Consider the following 21641-nt stretch of genomic DNA (forward strand, 5'->3'; position numbering starts at 1 on the left):
AACATACACAGGACAAATCCAAACATTATCCTGAATGTGTGTGAAAACAACGTGAATGTACTGAAATGTGCATAAATACAATGTGCGATCAGTGCGTCGAGAGCGCTCATACATGATTTGTTTGTGCATCAATATAACAGACTCACGCGTACTTCTGTACGTCACCGCAATCGTCTTTACTTTGATTGCAATCCTCATCCATCAAAACTTTCATAGCAAGAAGCTGGTTTGCTTTATCCAGCCAAGAAACATTTTCATATCATCTGGCCATACAGTGGTGGGATGTTTCGACGTTCTGTTCAGACAGTAACATTTCAGATACAATGACACTATATGACAGAGAGTTCGTGTTTTAAAGCGAAACAGACACTGGAATGAATAATTCTCTCTGCCATCTCTGAAATAATCAGCATGGACTTTAAGATCATCTAACTGCGTGACGTAAATCACATTATGATGCAATTCCACATGCTTCCGTAATTTTTCGCGTTAAATGCATCAAATTATTTTAACGCGTTAAGGATTTTGAATTAATTGCATGCGTTAACACGTTAACGTTGACAGCCCTAGTTTATAGTTAATTTAGTTATAGTTATTTACTGATCTATCCTTGATTAACAACTTTTTAGCACAACCTTTTGTATTGTATTGTCCCTTTGTATTGACATTCGTTCACAAAGCAGTCCGGTGTGAAATGATTCGCGCAGACATAAACAAATTTCGGTAGAGTTGAGGGAGCATTTTCTCCTAAAACAAAATGAATCCACCTCGTCTTCAGCTGCTCAGGTTTCAGGAGTAAATGGAGAGAGCTCTGTGGATTAATCCATCCAGCTACAGAACACCTAAAACACTTGGGAGACATTCTCGTCAGTGAAGCAATGGCGGACTGTGTACAACTCAGTATCTGTCAACATTCGTGGGCGGGGCCTGTGGCTTTTGTGACGTCACACTGCCAGGGATCTGGAAACGGCTTGTTCTGAGACACTGCTTATGAATTATTGGGATTAAAAAAAAAGGAGTGGCTGGATTTTTTTAATTATAGGGTGGTTGTGTACACACACTGCCAACACACATTTATATCCAAACGCCATGCAAAAGTTAATTTTGCATAATAGGTCCCCTTTAAACCAACAAACCAACCTTTTATTAGACATTAATTGCATTCATTATATATATATATATATATGTGTGTGTTAACAAAGTATAAAAAACACAATCTTAATGTTTACATATGAGCTAATTAAACAATAATACTTGTTAATTAATGAAGAACTCACTTATTGTATATAGCCTATTAATATATTAACACTGTAGAATCTGCAATGTATTAACTATGAATTATCTATAAACTAAGTAAATGATGACAGAAAGTGATCTATCGCTTTAGGAGAGCTGATGAATCTTCAGCGTCACCAACAAGCTCCTTGTCGAAGGTAGTCTGTCCACTGCAACAAGCTTGACCACAATGGACTATTAACTTGAAACTGATAATAACAAGTAAAATCAGATTTATAAGCAGGGAAAGGTAGTCCAGAGTGTCCGAAGAGAGACTCGCACAGAAACATGCCCACATACACTCACCTACATACATAGCGATATAACAGGAGGTGTGAAGTGGCTTGTGGAAGGGCGAACAGGGCCTGAAGCAGGAACACATGTCCCTTGTGGAGAGGGAAGTGGGAATTTACCTCTGGCCTCATTAAGTCCTTTAAATGTAGCCTAGTTTTAGTGTCCACACATAGTGACGCATACTCTGACACATTCTCCTCGCTGCAGCGGCACTGGTACCGTAGTACTGATGCTGCAGTGTAGGAGGCTGAGTGCTGCACATTTACTGAGCCAATCTCATGAAACCTGTCAAGAACGAATGTCAGGTAATGTTTCACCCCCAAATCATAAGAAGAAATGATATTTTAAACAGAAAAAATATTAACAAAATCAAAAATTTGAGCCGGAGACCTCTGGTTGAGTTGACACGGAATAACCCTATAATAATATTTAAGCATTTTGCCATTTAAATATGATTTATTAAATTGCATAAATATTATGCAATGCACAAAAAAGGTCCTAATAAAATTATTAGATTTTTAAATATTTGATTTATATTTGTGTTTTTTCCCCTTATTTTTCATTTTCTCATTTTTATTCTCATTTGGAGAACATGGCCTGATACACTCTTGACATATTTTGTGATATTAACCCCTTCGGTATGACCCAAACCCATGCAGACTGTATGTTTGTGTTGATGTAATGATCTCTTAAGGCACATTTATTCGATTATCTTGTTCCTGTAGGCACTGCTCGGTCTGTATAAAGAGCACACAGTCTATCTGGACTCCATGGTTTCAGTAGTAATGAGTGTATTGACAGGTTGCTTTGTTTGTGTGCAGGCGATCGTTGCAGCGTTTGCAGTTTCAGGATACTCCTCCACCTATTATAGAGCAGGCAGTAAACCCTTTAACCCTCTTCTAGGAGAAACATATGAATGTATCCGTGAAGATAAAGGATTCTGCTTCTTTTCTGAACAGGTACAAATTACAAGTTATTTTATCACACACACTCACACACACACTAGCTGCAGTACCTGTTCCAGGTGAGTTCCTGTCCTTCACTATATCACTGCACCACTTTCACTGTGCATGTGTGTGTGTTTGCTGATAGCAAGGCCATCAATAGTCCTCTGGCGAAGGTTCTTCCTGTGTGACTTGAAAAGAGTCTTTGTCAGCACTGAACTTTTACACTGCCTGTGTGTGACATAATACAGTGCGTTCATAGAGGATCCCCTTTCACAGGCTCATAGTAGTGTAATTCTTCTGGTTTTATCTCACATCCACACACACACACACACACACACACTGATATAAACTGACATGTGTCTCCCTCCACTGGAGTCTGTGGATATGTGAGAGTGAAAGAGACACCACTGCAGCCCTTCATTTTACCATTCAGACCATTGTTGTTTTCAGACTGAATCAGCTGAATAATTACATTTAATTCTAATACTGGCTTTTAAGCATCTATACCAGAGGAACATTTTTGTGGCCACTTTGTTTATGGCTCAAGGAGACATTTTTGATGAATGAATTGTTCCATTTAAGTATCTGCTTATTCTTTCAGTATTACTCTTAAAGGCACAACATGTAAGATTTTATGATTAAAATATCCAAAAACCACTAGAATAGTGTTATACACTATTGTTTTGTTTACTTGTGTTTTTATGTTTCCAAGAATGTTTAAATCCAGAGAAATAACTGTGCGTCCCCTATCAATGACATCATATCTGCATTACCCTCAATGTTTTATTTTGTAGAAACCATGGAAACATCAAAGACGCTTTAATATATTACATGTACAGATAGACGAGAAACTGTTTGGATACATTTATAGACAGAAAACTAATCATTGTTATATAGCTCAACACGTTTAGTCTTATTGTTTAAATCAAGTTTTCTTGATTTTCTGCGAGTACCATGCTTTACCATGCCTCAGAGAAAAACACTACTTTGTCAAGTAGCTAACATAGCATAATCAGATGCAACTTCATTATTAGTAACAGTAATACATAATTTTCTCCATCATACAATACGTTTTAAAATGAATGTCATGCCATTTATCAACGCAAGACATCCAGCATTTAATATGATATTCTAAAATCGATCTAGCTTACTGCAGTGTGTCTCAAACAAGAGTCTCTCAGCAGCCGCCGAGTGAACGCTCAGAGTAATGTTATAACATCATTCTCAACACACTCAAATATATATAATATGATAAAACAGTGCTGTTTTACCCAACATAAGCTTGACCGGAAGAAGCAGAAGCGGTGACTGTGGCATAATAAAAGCTCCACTGCTCTCGAGACGTGTGTCGCGCTCATCTCTCATTAGCAATCACTCCAGCGGCCTCGTTCAGGTCCCACAACACTTCACCCTGTTCTGCTTCATACTACAGTAATGTTAATAATCTCATCTATGAACATGATTTCTGCCCGAGTCCATCCTGATTCTTTTCCACCGGCTGTGAGGTGAAGACGACAACTCCCAAGATTCCACTCACAATCTCGGCGTCATCAAGCTACGCCTTTGTTTTGAATACATGACCTCTAGCGGCGAAAATTTACATATTGTCCCATTTTTTAAATAAAGAAGCAAATTAGAAATATGTATAAATAATATAGAGCCACAAAAAGAATGCAAGAGCAGCTCAGATCATTCAATCTTGGAGAATTTGATTGGGAATATTCTTGAAATCTTTGCCTTTTGATGGCAAATCTGAGCACAGTCTGAGACACTTTTGAGATCTCATGAGTAGTCGCATGGAAAACCCAAAGTATACATCAGTTTTGATGTGGACGCTAAAGGCCCCGATATACTCATGGCTTAGGTGTAAATAGACTTTCAAAATACCTTTGCTGTGATGTATGTTAATATTTGCTGCACGCTTTCCTCTCAATAACAAAATAACTCAACGGACTGAACAGAAGAAAAGAACCGGAGAAGATTTCCAAGTCAAATATGGTGGCACCTACCCATTACATAATCTCTATGAACCAATGGTAGCACAAAGGTGTTTACCAGCTCGAGCAAACTTTTCTGGAAAGTTTTGCTTTCCTGAGATGAACTTTGTTTTGGCCTGATTTTGTTTTAATTTACATTACATCAGTTTGTTCTTTGTTTTCACTTGAAGTAAATCAGGAACTTAAGCCCAAAGTATACTTCGGATTTTCACATGTACACTGCCCTTCAAAAGTTTGGAAACACCCCTGGCAAAGTGTGGTTTTGGACGATATCAGCATAAATCCTTCTCATTTTTTGGTGCAAATACATTAAAGTCACTTGACATTATCACTGAAGACCAGCAATAATAATTTTCACTTTGATTACATAATAATGGCAATATATACATGTCAAAGTCAGACATGCCCCTTTGCCAGCTGTGATGCTGGTTACTGGTTTAAACTTTTTTGTAAGGTTTGTAAAAGATGTTTGGGTCAGCACACCTTAATATCTTCAACAATTGATTGCCAATTAAGTTTAGAATACAATGAACCAATCAGAACCCAGTTTAGGTCAGATAGCTGCTAATGCTGGATATTTTGATGAATCAAAAATTTAAGTTTTTTTCTATATATAAACTGTTTACGTAATAAAATGTGTTTTTGCAGTTTGTGTTGTCCCTTATCAGTGCAAAATTATCACAAATTAAAAAGGATTCATGCCAATATTGTCCAAAACCCCACTTTTCTAGGGCGTTTCCAAACTTTTGGAGGGCAGTGTATGTTGCCGTACGTGCACAGCCGTTCAAAGTATATACTCCATTTGATAGCATGTGCGGACATCCTCATCCAGTGTCTGCGCTATTTCTCTGCAGAAGTTATGACATAAAAAAATTTGTGCTTGTTTAAACTAGAGTGCATCTCTTAATCCTCTCACACAAGCGCTCAAGTTATTTTTCGACATCTGTCAGCACCTTATGGAAAAACTAATTCATGCAAAAAAAAAAACTCAAGGCGCATACGCGTACAGAGTATGTGCAATTAGAAAAATCTGTCTGTGTGCATACAGTATGTGTATACATTACTGATGATGGAATTGATCTCATTTGAACTGTACGTAAACCCTAGTGTATGCATAAAAAACTTTGGCCTTAACTCATTTGCTCTCCGTAGACTTTAGGTGCAGTCATATTGCAGACGAATTTACGGTCTTGACCAGCAAAGTAGACTTGACTTTTTAAGCGTTCACGAGGGTCACGTACAGTGTGTGTGACGCGGATTTTGTCATCAGAAGTGTACTGTACACGCACCGCCAGATTTTATTATTTAGTTTATCCACAAGGATCCGTGCACTGGGGGTGTCGATTCACAAGGTAGTCAAAGAAAAAATGCCTAAACAGAACAGACTGGAACGCATGCAAGCTACAGCGACAATGGAGGCCTACATAGACGAGAGATTGTGTGAAGAGGTTAGAAAGTGCCCTCATTTGTACAACTGTAGCATGAAAGAGTACAAAGATGTTTACATTGGTTACAGGTTGTAACTCGTGGAGAGAGATTGCTCTAAACTGAGCATGCGTCGAATGGCTGCGTACGAGTCCAATGAAGTATACTTTCCAAGGCTGTGCGTTCGACTGTGTGCGTACACTAGCGTACGCGTAAAAAACCGAAGTATACCCAGGGCTTAACACTGTGTGGTAATGACCTGAAACATGAAAAATCACATTTTCGTTTGAAAAGATAAAAATGTAGTTTTACCTAAAACTTGAACACTGATCTTTTGCTGATTACAAGCTCTGGTATTTCTTGCAGGAAGTGCAACTCTACTTATTATTAATTTCTCTGAATTAATTTATGCTAATTCCTGTGCTTCATTAATAAACTTGAGCGAGTGATTATATTTTTTTTCATCTGTGTTCAGGTGAGCCACCATCCGCCCATCTCCGCCTGTCACTGTGAGTCACAGAACTTCACCTTCTGGCAGGGTAAGACTGATACCACTCCTATGGTTTTGCTCTCAAAGCCTTTTATTATCAAATAAAGTGTATGTGTTTGTGCTGCAGACGTCAGATGGAAGAATAAGTTTTGGGGGAAGTCCATGGAGATTCTTCCCATTGGAACAGTGAATGTCATGCTGCCCAGGTACCGTCTCTGTCTGTTTCTCTCTATCATTTATCCATCTTTCATCTGTCCACCACTATCTATGGCCCTGTTTCCAATTGGTGCATTTTGGTCGATCGGATCACAAGCGGACAACGCTAAATACAGGTGTAAATGGGTGTAAAACATTTTGAGCTTGTCCACTTTCGCCCACTTCCAGAGGTCGAATGTATTTGAACAGCCACAAAAGACCGCCTACTCTCCGCCTACTGACCTAACAAACAATATGGGACGCGCGCTAGCCAGACGGGATTTAAACTTTGTCGGCTGAAGCCCAATTTTCTCTCATCATTCCTGATATCTAACACACACTCAGCGTTCGGCCGGTTTTGCGGCTGTCAGATTAGAAACGATAGCTGCTGTTCTTTGTATGTTTTTCCGTCGTCTGGCATCCAGCGTTTATATGTAAATTGCTCAAGCTTATTTTGTCCATTAGATCAAAAGATCAGAAAAAACCCATACATTTACCCTCCCCTCGAAGAAATCAGGACAGAAGTGGTTGAAAGTGGACAAAAGAGACGGATTAAAACACCAGGTGTAAATGGGAATTGTCTTCCTCATCCACTTGTGATCCGATCGACCAAAACGCATCGTAATATCAGGTGTGAACAGGGCCTATCAGTCTGTCTGTCTTCTCCTTCATCAGCATTTGCTTCTGTAACTGTTTTTTGTATGTGCTGGTAGTTATGGTGATCACTATGAGTGGAACAAGGTGACGACGTGCGTCCACAACATTCTGAGCGGGAGACGATGGATAGAGCATTATGGCGAGGTCACGATCAAAAACACTCGCAACCCTACCTGCATCTGCAAGCTCACCTTTATTAAGGTACATGCACATCATATACATCACAAATGATGCACTAAGGTCTGTTTCTCAACTAGGGCGTTTCAGCAAACTTTCAGGGGGCACCAATAAGTTTTAAAATTATTTAAAGGCTATTTTAAAGACTACTAGTTTTGTTTTGCAGTTTCCTATAACAGGTTTACATGCATCCAAGGTCAAAAAACACTTTCTCATGATATCCGTTATGGCATCAGCTCTTTTCTCACAGTGTCTAAAACGGTTCGATAAACGATTCGGTTTCTATAAAGTATAAACCCCGCCTTTCTGAGAGTGTGCTCCGCTCTGATTGGTCAGATGGCTCAGTCTGTTGTGACTGGTCTACCTCTTACAGTGCATGTCAGAAACCAAACTCTCATTATCATATCTGAATTTCAGCTCTTCCTCAGCTCTTGATTCACAGTGATATGAACAGGATTTGCTTTGACAGCAGAAAACAGTGTCTTTTCGACATGAACAACATGAACCAAACTCTTCCAGTCTCAGCTACAACTACAATGTTTGAGGGTCAAAGTTCACCAGCAGCCAATGAAGACCATAGACTGGCTTTATGCAAATGTGTTACAAACCTACGTATGTTCAGCAGGAAGTGAGACTGAATTACTGACGACTCGTTTCAGCAGTTCAGAATAACTCCTTTCTTTTAGGAGACAAAAACTTAAACACTTAAATCTTTGAAATTTGCAGACCTTTACATTCACAAACATCTATTACACACTACAGGAAAGGGAATATCCCAAAAAGCATAATATAGGAAGTTTGAATTTCTATTATCAATCTTAATTAAAATGCTAAAAAAACACTGCAGAACATTAAACTGACATCATATTTTTGTGATTTGTATTACAACAGAAATACAAAAGGAACATATCAGCTTAGATAGGAGGGCCTTTAAATATTGTCCTGGACAAAGGGAGGCCTTATTGTTGTCTCTGCATGTTCATTTGGTTTTAAGAAACAGTATTTTAATAAAAAAAAAAAAGTATTGCAATTTAAAATATCTGTTTTCAATTAAATATATTTTAAAATGTAATTGATTCCTGTGATGGAATTAGAAATCATTAAACATGATTTAGACAACAACATTTAAGGGCAGTTACATTAACAGCTGCAAATAAAAGATTCCTGTCATAAGAGCAGCTAATAGGGGGATGGACACTGCACTGCGTTGTCATAGTAACAGTACAGGACAAGATTCCCTCCAGAATTCCCACTTCAAGCCCCAGGAGCCTTTCCCTTTGGAGCTAGTAGGGCATAGTCACCTCCAATCAGTATTCACCCTATGTTTGCAACAGAAAACCATACTCAAATGGTTTCATAATCGTATCATGACTCTTCGTCTACAGATTCCCAGCCCTAATCAGTGTGTGTGTGTGTTTGTGTCCAGGGAAACTACTGGAGCTCGAATGTGAATGAGGTGCAAGGATCTGTCATGGACCTGGAGGGGAAAGTCATTCACAGACTGTTTGGGAAATGGCATGAGGGTCTGTACTGTGGAGTCCCACCTTCAGCCAAATGCATCTGGAGACCAGGTACACACTCTCACAAATTCAGAATTAACACTCACCATGCGCCAGATACTACAAAAATGGACTGTCAAAATATAAAGAATTAAAATATTAAAAGTAATCAAAAGTACCAAAAGTTGGACCCTAACTGAAGTGACATGAGTGGATCAAACCATAGAGATACAAGCAATCTAGTAATGAAACGATCAGTATCTGTTGCATGTTTATTGACCTACAACTCATACTTTTTTAATCCGATTAACACTGTTAAAAGTTTGGGGTCACTGAGGTTTTTTATTTAATACTTTTATTCAGCAAGGATGCATTAAATTGATCAAAAGTGACAGTAAAGACATTTATAATGTTAGAAAAGATTTCTATTTCAAATAAATGCTGTTCTTTTGAACTTTATATTCATCAAAGAATGCTAAAAAATATGTTTTATTTTTTCCACAAAAATAATGAAGCAGCACAACTGTTTTCTACGGAAGAGGATTAGGGCCAAGCAATAATAAACAAATACATTTTGAGAAAAAAGTCGAGATAAAATGTTGAGAATAAACTCACTCACTCTTTATTCTCAACATTTTAGCTCGACTTTTTTCTCGAAATTTAACGAGTTTTTTCTCGTAATTTAACGAGTTTATTCTCAACATTTTATCTCAACTTTTTTCTCGAAATTTAACGAGTTTTTTCTCATAATTTAACGAATTTGTTCTCGTAATTTAATGACTTTTTTCTCGTAATTTAATGAGTTTATTCTCAACGTTTTATCTCGACTTTTTTCTCGAAATTTAACGAGTTTTTTCTTGTAATTTAACGAGTTTATTCTCAACATTTTATCTCAACTTTTTTCTCGAAATTTAATGAGTTTTTTCTCATAATTTAACGAATTTGTTCTCGTAATTTAACGACTTTTTTTCTCGTAATTTAACGACTTTTTTCTCATAATTTAATTACTTTATTCTCAACATTTTATTTCGACATTTTTCTCGAAATTTAACGAGTTTTTTCTCATAATTTAACGAATTTGTTCTCGTAATTTAATGCCTTTTTTCTCGTAATTTAATGACTTTATTCTCAAATTTAACGACTTTTTTCTCGTAATTTAACGAGTTTATTCTCAACATTTTATCTCGACTTTATTCTCGTAATTTAACGAGTTTATTCTCAACATTTTATCTCGACTTTATTCTCGTAATTTAACTAGTTTATTCTCAACATTTTATCTCAACTTTTTTCTCAAAATTTAACGAGTTTTTTCTCATAATTTAACGAATTTGTTCTCGTAATTTAACGACTTTTTTCTCATAATTTAACAACTTTTTTCTCATAATTTAATTACTTTATTCTCAACATTTTATTTCGACATTTTTCTCGAAATTTAACGAGTTTATTCTCATAATTTAATGAGTTTATTCTCAACATTTTATCTCGACTTTTTTCTCGAAATTTAACAAGTTTTTTCTCATAATTTAACGAATTTGTTCTCGTAATTTAATGACTTTTTTTCTCGTAATTTAACGACTTTTTTCTCATAATTTAATTACTTTATTCTCAACATTTTATTTCGACATTTTTCTCGAAATTTAACGAGTTTTTTCTCATAATTTAACGAATTTGTTCTCGTAATTTAATGCCTTTTTTCTCGTAATTTAATGACTTTATTCTCAAATTTAACGACTTTTTTCTCGTAATTTAACGAGTTTATTCTCAACATTTTATCTCGACTTTATTCTCGTAATTTAACGAGTTTATTCTCAACATTTTATCTCGACTTTATTCTCGTAATTTAACTAGTTTATTCTCAACATTTTATCTCAACTTTTTTCTCAAAATTTAACGAGTTTTTTCTCATAATTTAACGAATTTGTTCTCGTAATTTAACGACTTTTTTCTCATAATTTAACAACTTTTTTCTCATAATTTAATTACTTTATTCTCAACATTTTATTTCGACATTTTTCTCGAAATTTAACGAGTTTATTCTCATAATTTAATGAGTTTATTCTCAACATTTTATCTCGACTTTTTTCTCGAAATTTAACAAGTTTTTTCTCATAATTTAACGAATTTGTTCTCGTAATTTAATGACTTTATTCTCAAATTTAACAACTTTTTTCTCGTAATTTAACGAGTTTATTCTCAACATTTTATCTCGACTTTTTTCTCGTAATTTAACGAATTTGTTCTCGTAATTTAATGACTTTTTTCTCGTAATTTAATGACTTTATTCTCAAATTTAACGAGTTTATTCTCATAATTTAATGAGTTTATTCTCAACATTTTATCTCGACTTTTTTCTCGAAATCTAACGAGTTTTTTCTCAAAATTTAACAACTTTAATCTCGAAATGGTTTTAATTTTTTATTATTGCTTGGCCCTAATCCTCTTCCGTAGTTTTCAACAGTAATAATAATTTTCAACATAAATAATAATCAGAAATGTTTTTTGAGCACCAAATCAGCATATTAGAATGATTTCTGAAGGATCATGTGACACTGAAGACTGGAGTAATGATGCTGAAAATTCAGCTTTGATCACAGAAATAAATTACATTTTACTATATATTCACATAGAAAACAGATGTTTTAAATTAATGCAAGCTTGATAAGCAGACGAGACTTCTTAAAAAATATTAATAAATCATACCAACCCCAAACTTTTGAAAAAAATGAGGGCATTTTGACTTGGACTAATATTTAACTACCCAGACACTGTGGCAGGAAGTACATGGGTAAACATCACTCACCTCTCAAATGTGTTGTAATTTAATAATGTACAGTTTAATGGCCAGTAGGAAATATTCACAGAGATTAAATGCTCTCATTTCACCAGTTATTTGCAGTTATGACCCTGCACAACACATCAGAGGACAGTTCTTATGATGTTTGAGAGTGAGATTTATCTAGGCTAATGTTCCACTCACAGTGATGATTCTCTTCGGTGTAAATGAGTGTTGTGTTTGTGTGTACAGGGTCCATGCCCACAGACTATGAGCTGTACTACGGCTTCAGCAGGTTTGCTGTAGAGCTCAATGAGCTCTTCCCTGAGCTGAAGGAGCTGCTGCCACCAACAGATGCTCGATTCAGACCGGACCAGAGGTACACACACACGCTCGGGACTGATATTGCACACTTAAAATCGTGCTGTAGTTTAGTGGCAGAGGAGAGTGATCCACAGCCTCATGAGAAAAACTCACTCTAGAAATGATTACAACCTTGTTTTGAAGGATTTCATAAAGCCTTCCTCTGGCTTTTCTTGTGCTTGTGTTGTAAGGAAACCTCAGCTTTTAAAGAAGTGAAATGGTGTGACATTGTTGATGTATTTACTATTGAAACAGAAAGGTGTAAGCAATAAAAAAATGAAAGATGAGAACAATGAAAGGAATAATGCCAGTCGCTTCCTTTGCAACCAGCAAACCACTTGCTATTAAGACTGTACCTCAAGCGAAATCGAAGAACGAACTGGTGCGATGTCATTTCCAACAAAATCAGGCCAAAACCAAGTTTGTTTTGTGTTCGTTTTGGCAGTTTGAAACAGCTGGCCAAAGCAAACTTTCTGGATAAGTTCGCTCCGGCTGGTAAACGCCTTCAAACTACCATAGGTCAATGATGATGTAGTAATAGGTAGGTGTGGCTCTGAGGCTCCGCCTTCTTTAGCATGGGAATATACTCCGGTTCATGTGGTTAAAGTTACCATCATTTCTTATTGTATTCACGGAGACAAGAGCCATCGCTATTTTCATTTTTAAACACTTGCTGTCTGTATAATGCATAAACACAACTTCATTCTTTATAAATCTCTCCAACAGTGTAGCATTAGCCCGTTAGCCACAGAGCATAGCCTCAAACTCATTCAGAATCAAATGTAAACATCCAAATAAATACTATACTCACATAATCTGATGTATGCATGCAGCATGCATGACGAACACTTTGTAAAGATCCATTTTGAGCGTTATGTTAGCTGTGTAAACTTTGTTTATGCACTGTTTAAGGCAAGCGCGAGCTCAGGGGCGGGGAGCGCCAGATTTAAAGGGGCCGCAGCCTGAATCGGCTCATATTTAATGATGCCCCAAAATAGGCAGTTAAAAAAATAAATAAAAAAAAAATCTATGGGGTATTTTGAGCTGAAACTTCACAGACACATTCAGGGGACACCTTAGACTTATATTACATCTTGTAAAAAACATTCGATGGCACATTTAAGCTAGTCCTAGACTAAAATGCATGTTTGAGCTGTTTTAACTGAAAGCAACTTGTACTGATATATCTTAAATTATGTCAGTGCCATCGATTGTTTTGTCTCAAGATGTACATCATTAATGTTTTTTTCTAGTGAACGTTTATAAAAGCTACTTAAATGCCCTAATTGATCTAAGGACTAATCCTGGCTTAGGCTAAGCCCTGTCTGTGGCCTAAAACTTCAAAACTTAACTTCAAATTAAATGAAAATGAGAAATGTTGCAATGGCAACTAAATGAAATAAAACAAGTTCATGTTAAAGTACTAAAATGATTAAAACTAAAATTGAAATAAGAATAAATGTTATTACGTCAGACAAGGCAGGTGAAGGAGAGGTGGATCTAATTGTAGCTGTTGTATCAATAAACAAAAACAAAGCAGGTAAACCAACAAAAAACCAAACTAGGGTGCAGGAGAGAACATCACAACTAGCATTAACACATAAACAATACAGGACAATGAACTGAAACAAACTGAAGGCTTAAATACACAGGAGATAACTGAAAGCTAAACAAGGGGCAGGTGAACATAATCAGTAACCAAGGGAACAAACTAGACATGGGGAGAAACAGGAACAGGCAAACTAAAAGTCCATCAAAACAAAACTTAAATGTCACACATTCTTGTGATCATACAGTATGTGATTAATTTCAAAATGGAAACATACATCCCATGTCTTAAGAATCAGTGCCTGTTTTACTTGATATTTTGAGATAAAAACCTACATGAACTAATTAAATACTTAGTCTTTCATGTCACTTTGTAATTAAGCTCTATTTTTAATTGTGTCGAATGTATATTTCTGCTCCCTAAGATAGTTTCCTGCTTAGTTCAGCTCTTTCAACACTTCTTGAAACCAGTGGAACAAAGTTGATGCTGAGTAATCATCTGTGGTTAATGTGTCTCACAGGTATCTGGAGGAAGGAAATGTCCAGATGGCAGCAGCGGAAAAACAAAGAATCGAAGAGCAGCAGAGAAACAGGAGGAAGTGGCTGGAGGAGAACAACATCAAATACCAGCCACGATTTTTTAAGTCAGTGCACCTTCTGCTCTTGAATTCCTGTCATTTAGAGAGACCTTCTCTCTGTATTGATCTGTTTTTAATGAGGATTCACCAGCTTTAGAGGCTGTTTACCAGAGTCTGGGCAAAATTCAGCAATTGAAAGTTATTAAAAATTCCCTTTCAATTCATGTTTTTGAAATTAGATTGAATTAATCACATGAACACATCAGAAAAATTCTGGTCACAAAACATTTAGCCTTTAATTTGGACTAATTATGCCTTTTAGTCCCTGACATGTCATCTCCCAGCACCCTAGGTTAGACTTATATTTTAGTTTAAATTTTAAATTAAAAGATCATGTCTTCACTTTTCACTTCAAAATTTATTTTTAAATTGCAGAAATGTCTTTTGTTTAGCCCTGTTATGCTCTTTCTGGCATCATCAGTGTCTTTTTGACCCATTATGGCTACACTTAGTGCGTTTTCACACCTGTAGATTGTTTGCTTTGGTTCGAAACAGGGATTAAAATTGTTACAATGTTGCAATTCCTTCTTGGTTTGGCTTGCTTTCAAAAGGCAACAAAAATGGACCAAACATTGTTAATACGAGTCACATGCCATGTTTCTGGGATTTCGCTCATAACAGTCTGCGGGCTGATTGTGGCTTTCTTTAGGGCTGTTCACACTTGAAATAGTTAACCCTGGGTCATTCTAAACCCCAGGTAAACTGAATCCTGAGTTATCTTGCTTCACGTTTTCACACATAATTTGCCCGGGTTAACAATTAATCCTGGGTATTCATTAGCTGACATTCCACATTGTGCATTCCTAAACCCTGGGTTATCATTCTTATTTGCATATTTGCAATATCAGTGTCAATGATTGGATGAACGCAGCACGCGACTTGTTTACATAGAGCTAGCATTGCATATCCTCGTATTGCCGACTTTACTATCGAGTTTATACTGAATGGACATTTCGGACAATAAAGGCAAGAATGAAACGGTCTCTTCTTCACTAAAATTATCATGTTTTCCTCTCAAACGCTGAATTTACTGTTTATATACAATGCGCAGTGTTTCCGTGACTGTCCAAAGCAGGAAAATATGAGTACGTGATTGGTTATCCGTTACTAAGCATCTAATCATAACATTCTAACACGCATCGTTTCACACTGTACAAGTTTGGCACTGCAATCTGGGGTCAGACTGCACTTTTCAGAAGGTGGGTTTTAAAGAAACCGAAACTAAAACAGAGCGTTCAGACACATGCTGCAACAATGTAAATTATAAGAAAAAATAATAGGGTTTTTTTTGGTTAGTGCAATAGCGTTGCAGGCAGCGCCAACATATAGCGCCGTTGCACTTCAGGCGACCCGAGTTTGAGTCCTGGCTCGTGGACATTTCCCGATCCCATCCCCCTCTCTCTCTAACCCACTAACTGTCCTATCATAATAAAGGCAAAAACAGCAAAAAAAAAAAAAAAAAAGTTTTTTTGAACATTGAAGGATTAGTTCACTTTTACTCACCCTCAAGACATCCTATGTGTATATGACTTTCTTCTTTCTGATGAACACAATCAGAGAAATATTAATAAATATCATTGCTTCGCTTCAGAAGACCTTTATTAACCCCCAGAGCCGTGTGGAGTACGTTTATGATGGATGGATGTGGACTGAAGCACTTTCTTCAGCTCATACTCGTTGATCCTGTTCACTGCCATTATAAAGCTCGGATGCGTCAGGATATTTATTAATATAACTCCGATTGTGTTCATCAGAAAGAAGGAAGTCATACACACCTAGGATGGCTTGAGGGCGAATAAAGCTTGGGCTAATTTTCATTTGAAAGTGAACTAATCCTTTAAATGATATACTCATATTCTTGTAGACCCCATAAACAAAATCATGAACCTGTAAATGAGCATAAAAGGACCCTTTAAGAATTGTATTAACTTCTTAAGATTTTTGTGAATCCAGCCCCCGTTCAGGTAAAAATCACACCACAAACACTGATGATCGTCAGATCATAATATGTCTGTTAGATTAATTAGACTCCTTTTACACCTGTATTAAGCGTCATCCACTTTAAATCGGATCAGCGAAGATGGATAACACCAGGTGTAAATGCTCTCAGTCTCTTCTTTCTAACCTGTGCTTCCTCTGTGTAACAGGAAGGTTATGGACAGTAACCAGAGGGAGAGATGGGTGTCTAACAACACATACTGGGAACTGCGCAAGGACCCTGGCTTCCTGAAACTAGAAAACCCTCAGCTGTGGTAGATCCAGACGCCTGTGCTGATGACGCCTTCACTGCTGACTGCAGATGCTTACTATGCAGAACAGGAGCAGCCTGGGACTTCCCTCTAGATTTGGATTTTATCTCCAGAAATGGACTGAAGGTCTGAAAAAAAGACTCTCCGCATCACTTCGGCAGGCTCCGCCTCCATATTCTCCCTCTCCATAGTAACAGAGAGAGAGAGAGCGCTGTTGTCAGGGCAACAGTGAGAGCTGGAGAGCTGTCCACATGAAGCCAGTTGTGCTTCCTGTTATGTCCTTGCCTTAAGAAGTCGCTTCTCAACAACAAAGTTTTACGCTTTTAGTGAAATTCCCTCAACTTCTCGGTTTAGATGGATTGAATTTGCTCTTGGTTACATTCTGCATGTGTAGATGGCAGCTTTTCTCTGCAATATGTTACACAAACTCATCAAAACTACATTTAGACAATTTTAGTGGTATTTTTGTAAACGACCAAAAGGACGGAATTGCTTTGGCGTTAAAGCTGTGCCGCGATCGATCCGTTTCATTAACGAAGTCAACGTGTCCCTCCTCGTGTTCAAAGGCAGCCGTCGGAGGGGCCGATCAATGTTCATGTGCTGAACTGGGACCATTTTATATCCCACCTTTCAAATCCTTCCAAAGAATCGAGGCTGAAAGAGATTTCCTGTACGCAACCTGCAACACTGTGCAGCAAGACCACAAGACGCCCTCATGGACTCCTGTATCTCTGTAGCTGCAGTTAGCACTCTTAATTTAGAGACAAAGTGTGACACCAAACCAAATTCAAGAAGTGATTTTTTCCAGACAGGTCCCACAGGCCCTCGCTATCTTCCGAAAAACTAGTCAATGCCCCGATAAACAGATTATTACAGGTCGTTCCACCCCAAACTTGCGCCGCTGGTCGAGTCAGAAGTCGTGCGTACGCTACATTTAAAGAGATAGTTCACCCAAAAATGAAAATACTGTCAAACCTGTACGACTTTCGCTAATCTTCGAAACACAAATTAAGATAATGAAATCTAAGAGGTTTCGTCCCTGCATTGAAAGTCCAGGTAATCAAAATGATGATGAACAGATTTAATTTAGGCTTTTATTCACATCTAAACAATGATTGACACACATGCATAGAGCACATCAATATGGTAAACAGCAATAACCAAAAATGAGGAGATCCAAAAAGGCGTAGTAAAAAATAAATTGATTGGTTTAATCCAAGTCTTCAGAAGAGATATGATCACTTTATATGATGAACAGATTTAATTCAGGCTTTTGTGATGCCTTCATGACCTTTATTGGTTACCTTGACTTTCAACGGAGGGACAGAAACCTTTCATTAGGGCTTTCATTAATAATATCTTCATTTGTGTTTCAAAGGTGAATCAAAGTCTCGTGTGTTTGGAACAACATGAGGGCGAGTTAATTATTTTTCATTTTTGGTTGAACTGTCCCTATAACGCGCCAATGACCAGCAGACATATACACTGCATAAGTGTGCACTGTATTTTCCCTCGACTCGCTGATCTAAACATGAACTTCACAACATGAGCGGCAGAGGCCTCTGCTGGCCTTTCAGTGCTACTGCATACTACATACTCCAGCGCTCCACAATCTCCCTTTGCAGCAGCGACCTGAGCAATGTGTGGAACAGAAGACTATCATATACACTGCGCAGTATGCTATAATATTTCATGTAGTGACCTCACCTCTTGTTTAATTCAGTTAAGTCCAGTTTTCATCTCGGATATAAATGTTATATTTTGAATTAAAATTCAATCGGGGTTGACGTTTGCAGTTAATCTGTCAAGTGAAGTCCGGCGCAGTGCATTCTGTGTGCTCGGGTTGCATACTGCATTGCTGAATTCAGAAACGCATACTACCATGCCACTGTTTCAGGCATATAAAGATGTGGTAGAATTAGTAAAAGTAGTACGCTAATATGCAGTACCGAATTCCTCACGTGTTTTGCCAAGTGTAGTCATCAGATATTCAGTACATACTGAAAACTTGCATGCTGTGCAAACTGCAGAAGTATGCTGCTGTAGTATGCCACTCTGAATAGCATACTAGCTGTTTCTGCTATATATTGGACTCATTAATTGATTCAACTTCTAAAAGTTAAGATGTTTAGAAAAAATAGATTTTTTATTGCCAAGATGAAAACAATATACCACTTCCTGAATTAAACATGTGGGCAGAATACGTGTTTTTTCCACACTATTTTAAAGTAGACAGTATAGTATGCAGTATGTTTTCACACGTGATCTGGGCTGGACCTCATTCATCAAACAAACATTCAAACAAAATCATTCTTACGTAACTTGTTTTAATTCATTTTAATTTCTTGTAAAGAGAGATTTTTATTTTATTTCCGTAGATTGAATTGTCAGTAGATTTAAAAAGAAAAGTCCAAAAACAGTGTAGTGGCAGTGACAGAGATGGTCTCTGCCATTAGTAGAGCCGTACGTCACTGTTCGAGTTCTTCACTGTGCCTTAATGCATATGAAACCATATCAACACACTCAACTGAGCACAGTCCACACACACACACACACACACACACACACTTCATGTTCTGCACACCGATGCACCCTGCAGGCCCAACCACACTGTAACACAGAGCTCCATTCAAGACCGCTGGATATGAGCGGCTGCGGTCTGAGACGCGAAGAGGACGAGGCCTGAAACATAGATGTGCGTCTACAAGACTATGCGTTGAGTTCAAATATTGCAGATACTTTGTGATCCTTGTGTTTTCTGTTAAGTGGACGTTGAGATGCTTCTTGAAACTGTCGTCAAGAGTTCATCCGACTGAATGTTTCTGAAGCTTACGGAGATTATTTTCGATTTCTCAAGCCTAAAATGGGGAAAAACATAACTTCCTGGTCCTGTGGAGTTGCTCTTAGAGAAGGACACTGTAGTGAGTGCATCTGCTGTTAGTTTCTCACCATTGCATGAAAACATGTCACGGCCTGCCAATGATCTCTGATGCCTTATTAAAATGTCCGTTTCATTTTTATCTCATGATCTGCTCACCGAGACTTCCTGCACTGTGTGTGGGAGCTCCATTCATGTGTTCAGCTTTCCTCTGAAGAAGTGCAATTGTACGACGATGACATCTCTCTCCGTTCACAGCTGCTCTGCTGCTGTACAGCTCTGTTTCTCCTGACGTGTCATTAGGACACTCTCCAGACCTGCGGTTTCACATTTAAATACATAGTAAGAAATACATATTTATGTTCCAAGTCATGATCTGTATCCTGTGTCCATTATTTATTATCAATCTATCCTGTGTCCATGAATATTTATTATCAATCTCAATATAAAACCAGAATTCAAAAGGTCAAATTGAAGCGGTAATGCGAGGAGGCCGGGCCATTCGTCACACACTGACGCTTTAATTCGTTATTGACTGGGCAAAGTCAATGTAATTGCTATTAAGCAATTGTTACTGTTATTTAGACTTTTTTGGGGGTTCAAGCACGTAGCACCCTATTGTAATAGTTAAAATTTCCAAGGATCATCATTCTCCCCTAAAAGTGATCGGGCAGACCAAACCGTAAGTCGTAGAGACTTGAAACTTTGAGGGCTGGTAGTACTCACAGCGTCTACAAGGTCACCAAGGCTCTCCCCGATCGGCCTGACAGAGGCGCTACAGCGGTAAAACCAATAATTATCAAAAAAAAGTTGAAATTTCCATTTACGGTCCCTAAAGGCCGCCAAAACGTTTGAAGTTTACAAAAATGGCTATAACTCTTGAACGGAATGAGATATTTTCACCAAACTTGGCCCCCCATGTGTAAGACCTGATTCTGTAGTCGCATGAGAAAGGACGTGCCGACTGGCCACTTGATGGCGCTATAACAGCAAAAAAAAAAAAAAAACATGAAAATGGCTATAACAACTTAACCGTTAATCCGACTGACTTGAAAATTGGTATGCAGTGTCTTTGTCCGAGGTGCCATGATTGTCTATGAGGACATTGGCGTGTCTCAAAAAACATGTCTGCCATCAGCCAATGGACTTTGAGCAGCTAGCAGATAAGGTTAATGGAGGCCAATTGGGACAAATCTCACTGGGCCTGTTTAAATCACAGAAATTCAAAAGAAATAGGCCACCTTCACGTTTTTAATGTGCTTAAAGGATTGTACAGCACGCTATGTTTCGACACACCCACAAAATTCCTACCCCATGGTAGAACTCCTCATTTTAAGCCACTTTGCCTCTAGGACCACCTCTGTCCATCGGATCGTTCGTTAAATATCGGAGATTATTTCAAAAACAACTTTGGAAAACTAGGCCTAGGTTTTTGGCTTGACCTCAATAAAACCACTGCGGCACAATTCTTGGGATTTCTAGGTCAATTGTTATCAAAAAAAGTTTAACTTTACCCTTTGGATAGTCATTTACAAAAATAGGCATGGCAAAATATACTCAAATTCCTGTAAATCCTGAACAAAAACTCAGAACTTAGGAAAATAGGTGAGCATATGCAACATCAGAACATAGGTGGCGCTATAACTTAAAAAGCTTTTAAAAAACATATATTTTCTTAGTAAATTGCCTGTATTGGCTGTAAATAGTCTTTTCCATCTATAATCTAAGTGGTTACATGCTTGCTAAATAAAACATTACCTTTTTACGCATTGGCTTAAAGATCTTAAAGTGCTTGAACCCTGATAATTGCTGCTCGCAGCTATATTTTATTTTTATTATTTTATTGTAAATTGTAACTTGTCTAGTCTCAGTCTCTCATGCATATGTTGTCAAACATGTGAACTGTCTTGATATATTAAATAATAATAACAATTAGAAGTATGAAATTCTTATTAAGCAGTTTGGCATAAACTATAATTATTTCTTAAAAATATTTGGTTACACTATTTTGATGGTCCACTTTAGACATTCTACCAACTATAAGTAACAACTACATGTCAACTAACTCTCATTAGAGTATTAGTGATAGTAAACTTCTAGGTTAGGTTTAGTAATAAGTTGATATGTAGTTGCAAAACTACTTATAGTCAGTAGAATGTCTGTTGGGGAGCATCAAAATAAAGTGTTAGCAGATATTATGCAATCTACTAATACTCTAATTAGAGTTAGTTTACAT

The 21641-nt window shown here is 37.4% G+C and overlaps 1 protein-coding gene across 8 annotated transcripts in view; it reads left to right on the forward strand.

Moving 5' to 3' along the window:
• The window catches only part of osbpl6 (oxysterol binding protein-like 6), an 89475-nt gene extending 69698 nt beyond the window's left edge, over positions 1-19777 (forward strand). For all 8 annotated transcript variants that reach the window (XM_048192845.1, XM_048192849.1, XM_048192848.1 and 5 more), the window contains 8 exons: positions 2391-2528; positions 6414-6477; positions 6556-6634; positions 7337-7481; positions 8884-9028; positions 11982-12108; positions 14162-14284; positions 16426-19777. In XM_048192845.1, coding sequence (XP_048048802.1) covers positions 2391-2528; positions 6414-6477; positions 6556-6634; positions 7337-7481; positions 8884-9028; positions 11982-12108; positions 14162-14284; positions 16426-16534 — 930 coding nt within the window. In that variant the 3' untranslated portion in view covers positions 16535-19777. The remainder of the gene's footprint in view (positions 1-2390; positions 2529-6413; positions 6478-6555; positions 6635-7336; positions 7482-8883; positions 9029-11981; positions 12109-14161; positions 14285-16425) is intronic.
• Positions 19778-21641: the final 1864 nt, after the last annotated feature.

Source organism: Megalobrama amblycephala, linkage group LG6, assembly GCF_018812025.1.
Source record: "Megalobrama amblycephala isolate DHTTF-2021 linkage group LG6, ASM1881202v1, whole genome shotgun sequence".
Taxonomy (NCBI): domain Eukaryota; kingdom Metazoa; phylum Chordata; class Actinopteri; order Cypriniformes; family Xenocyprididae; genus Megalobrama; species Megalobrama amblycephala.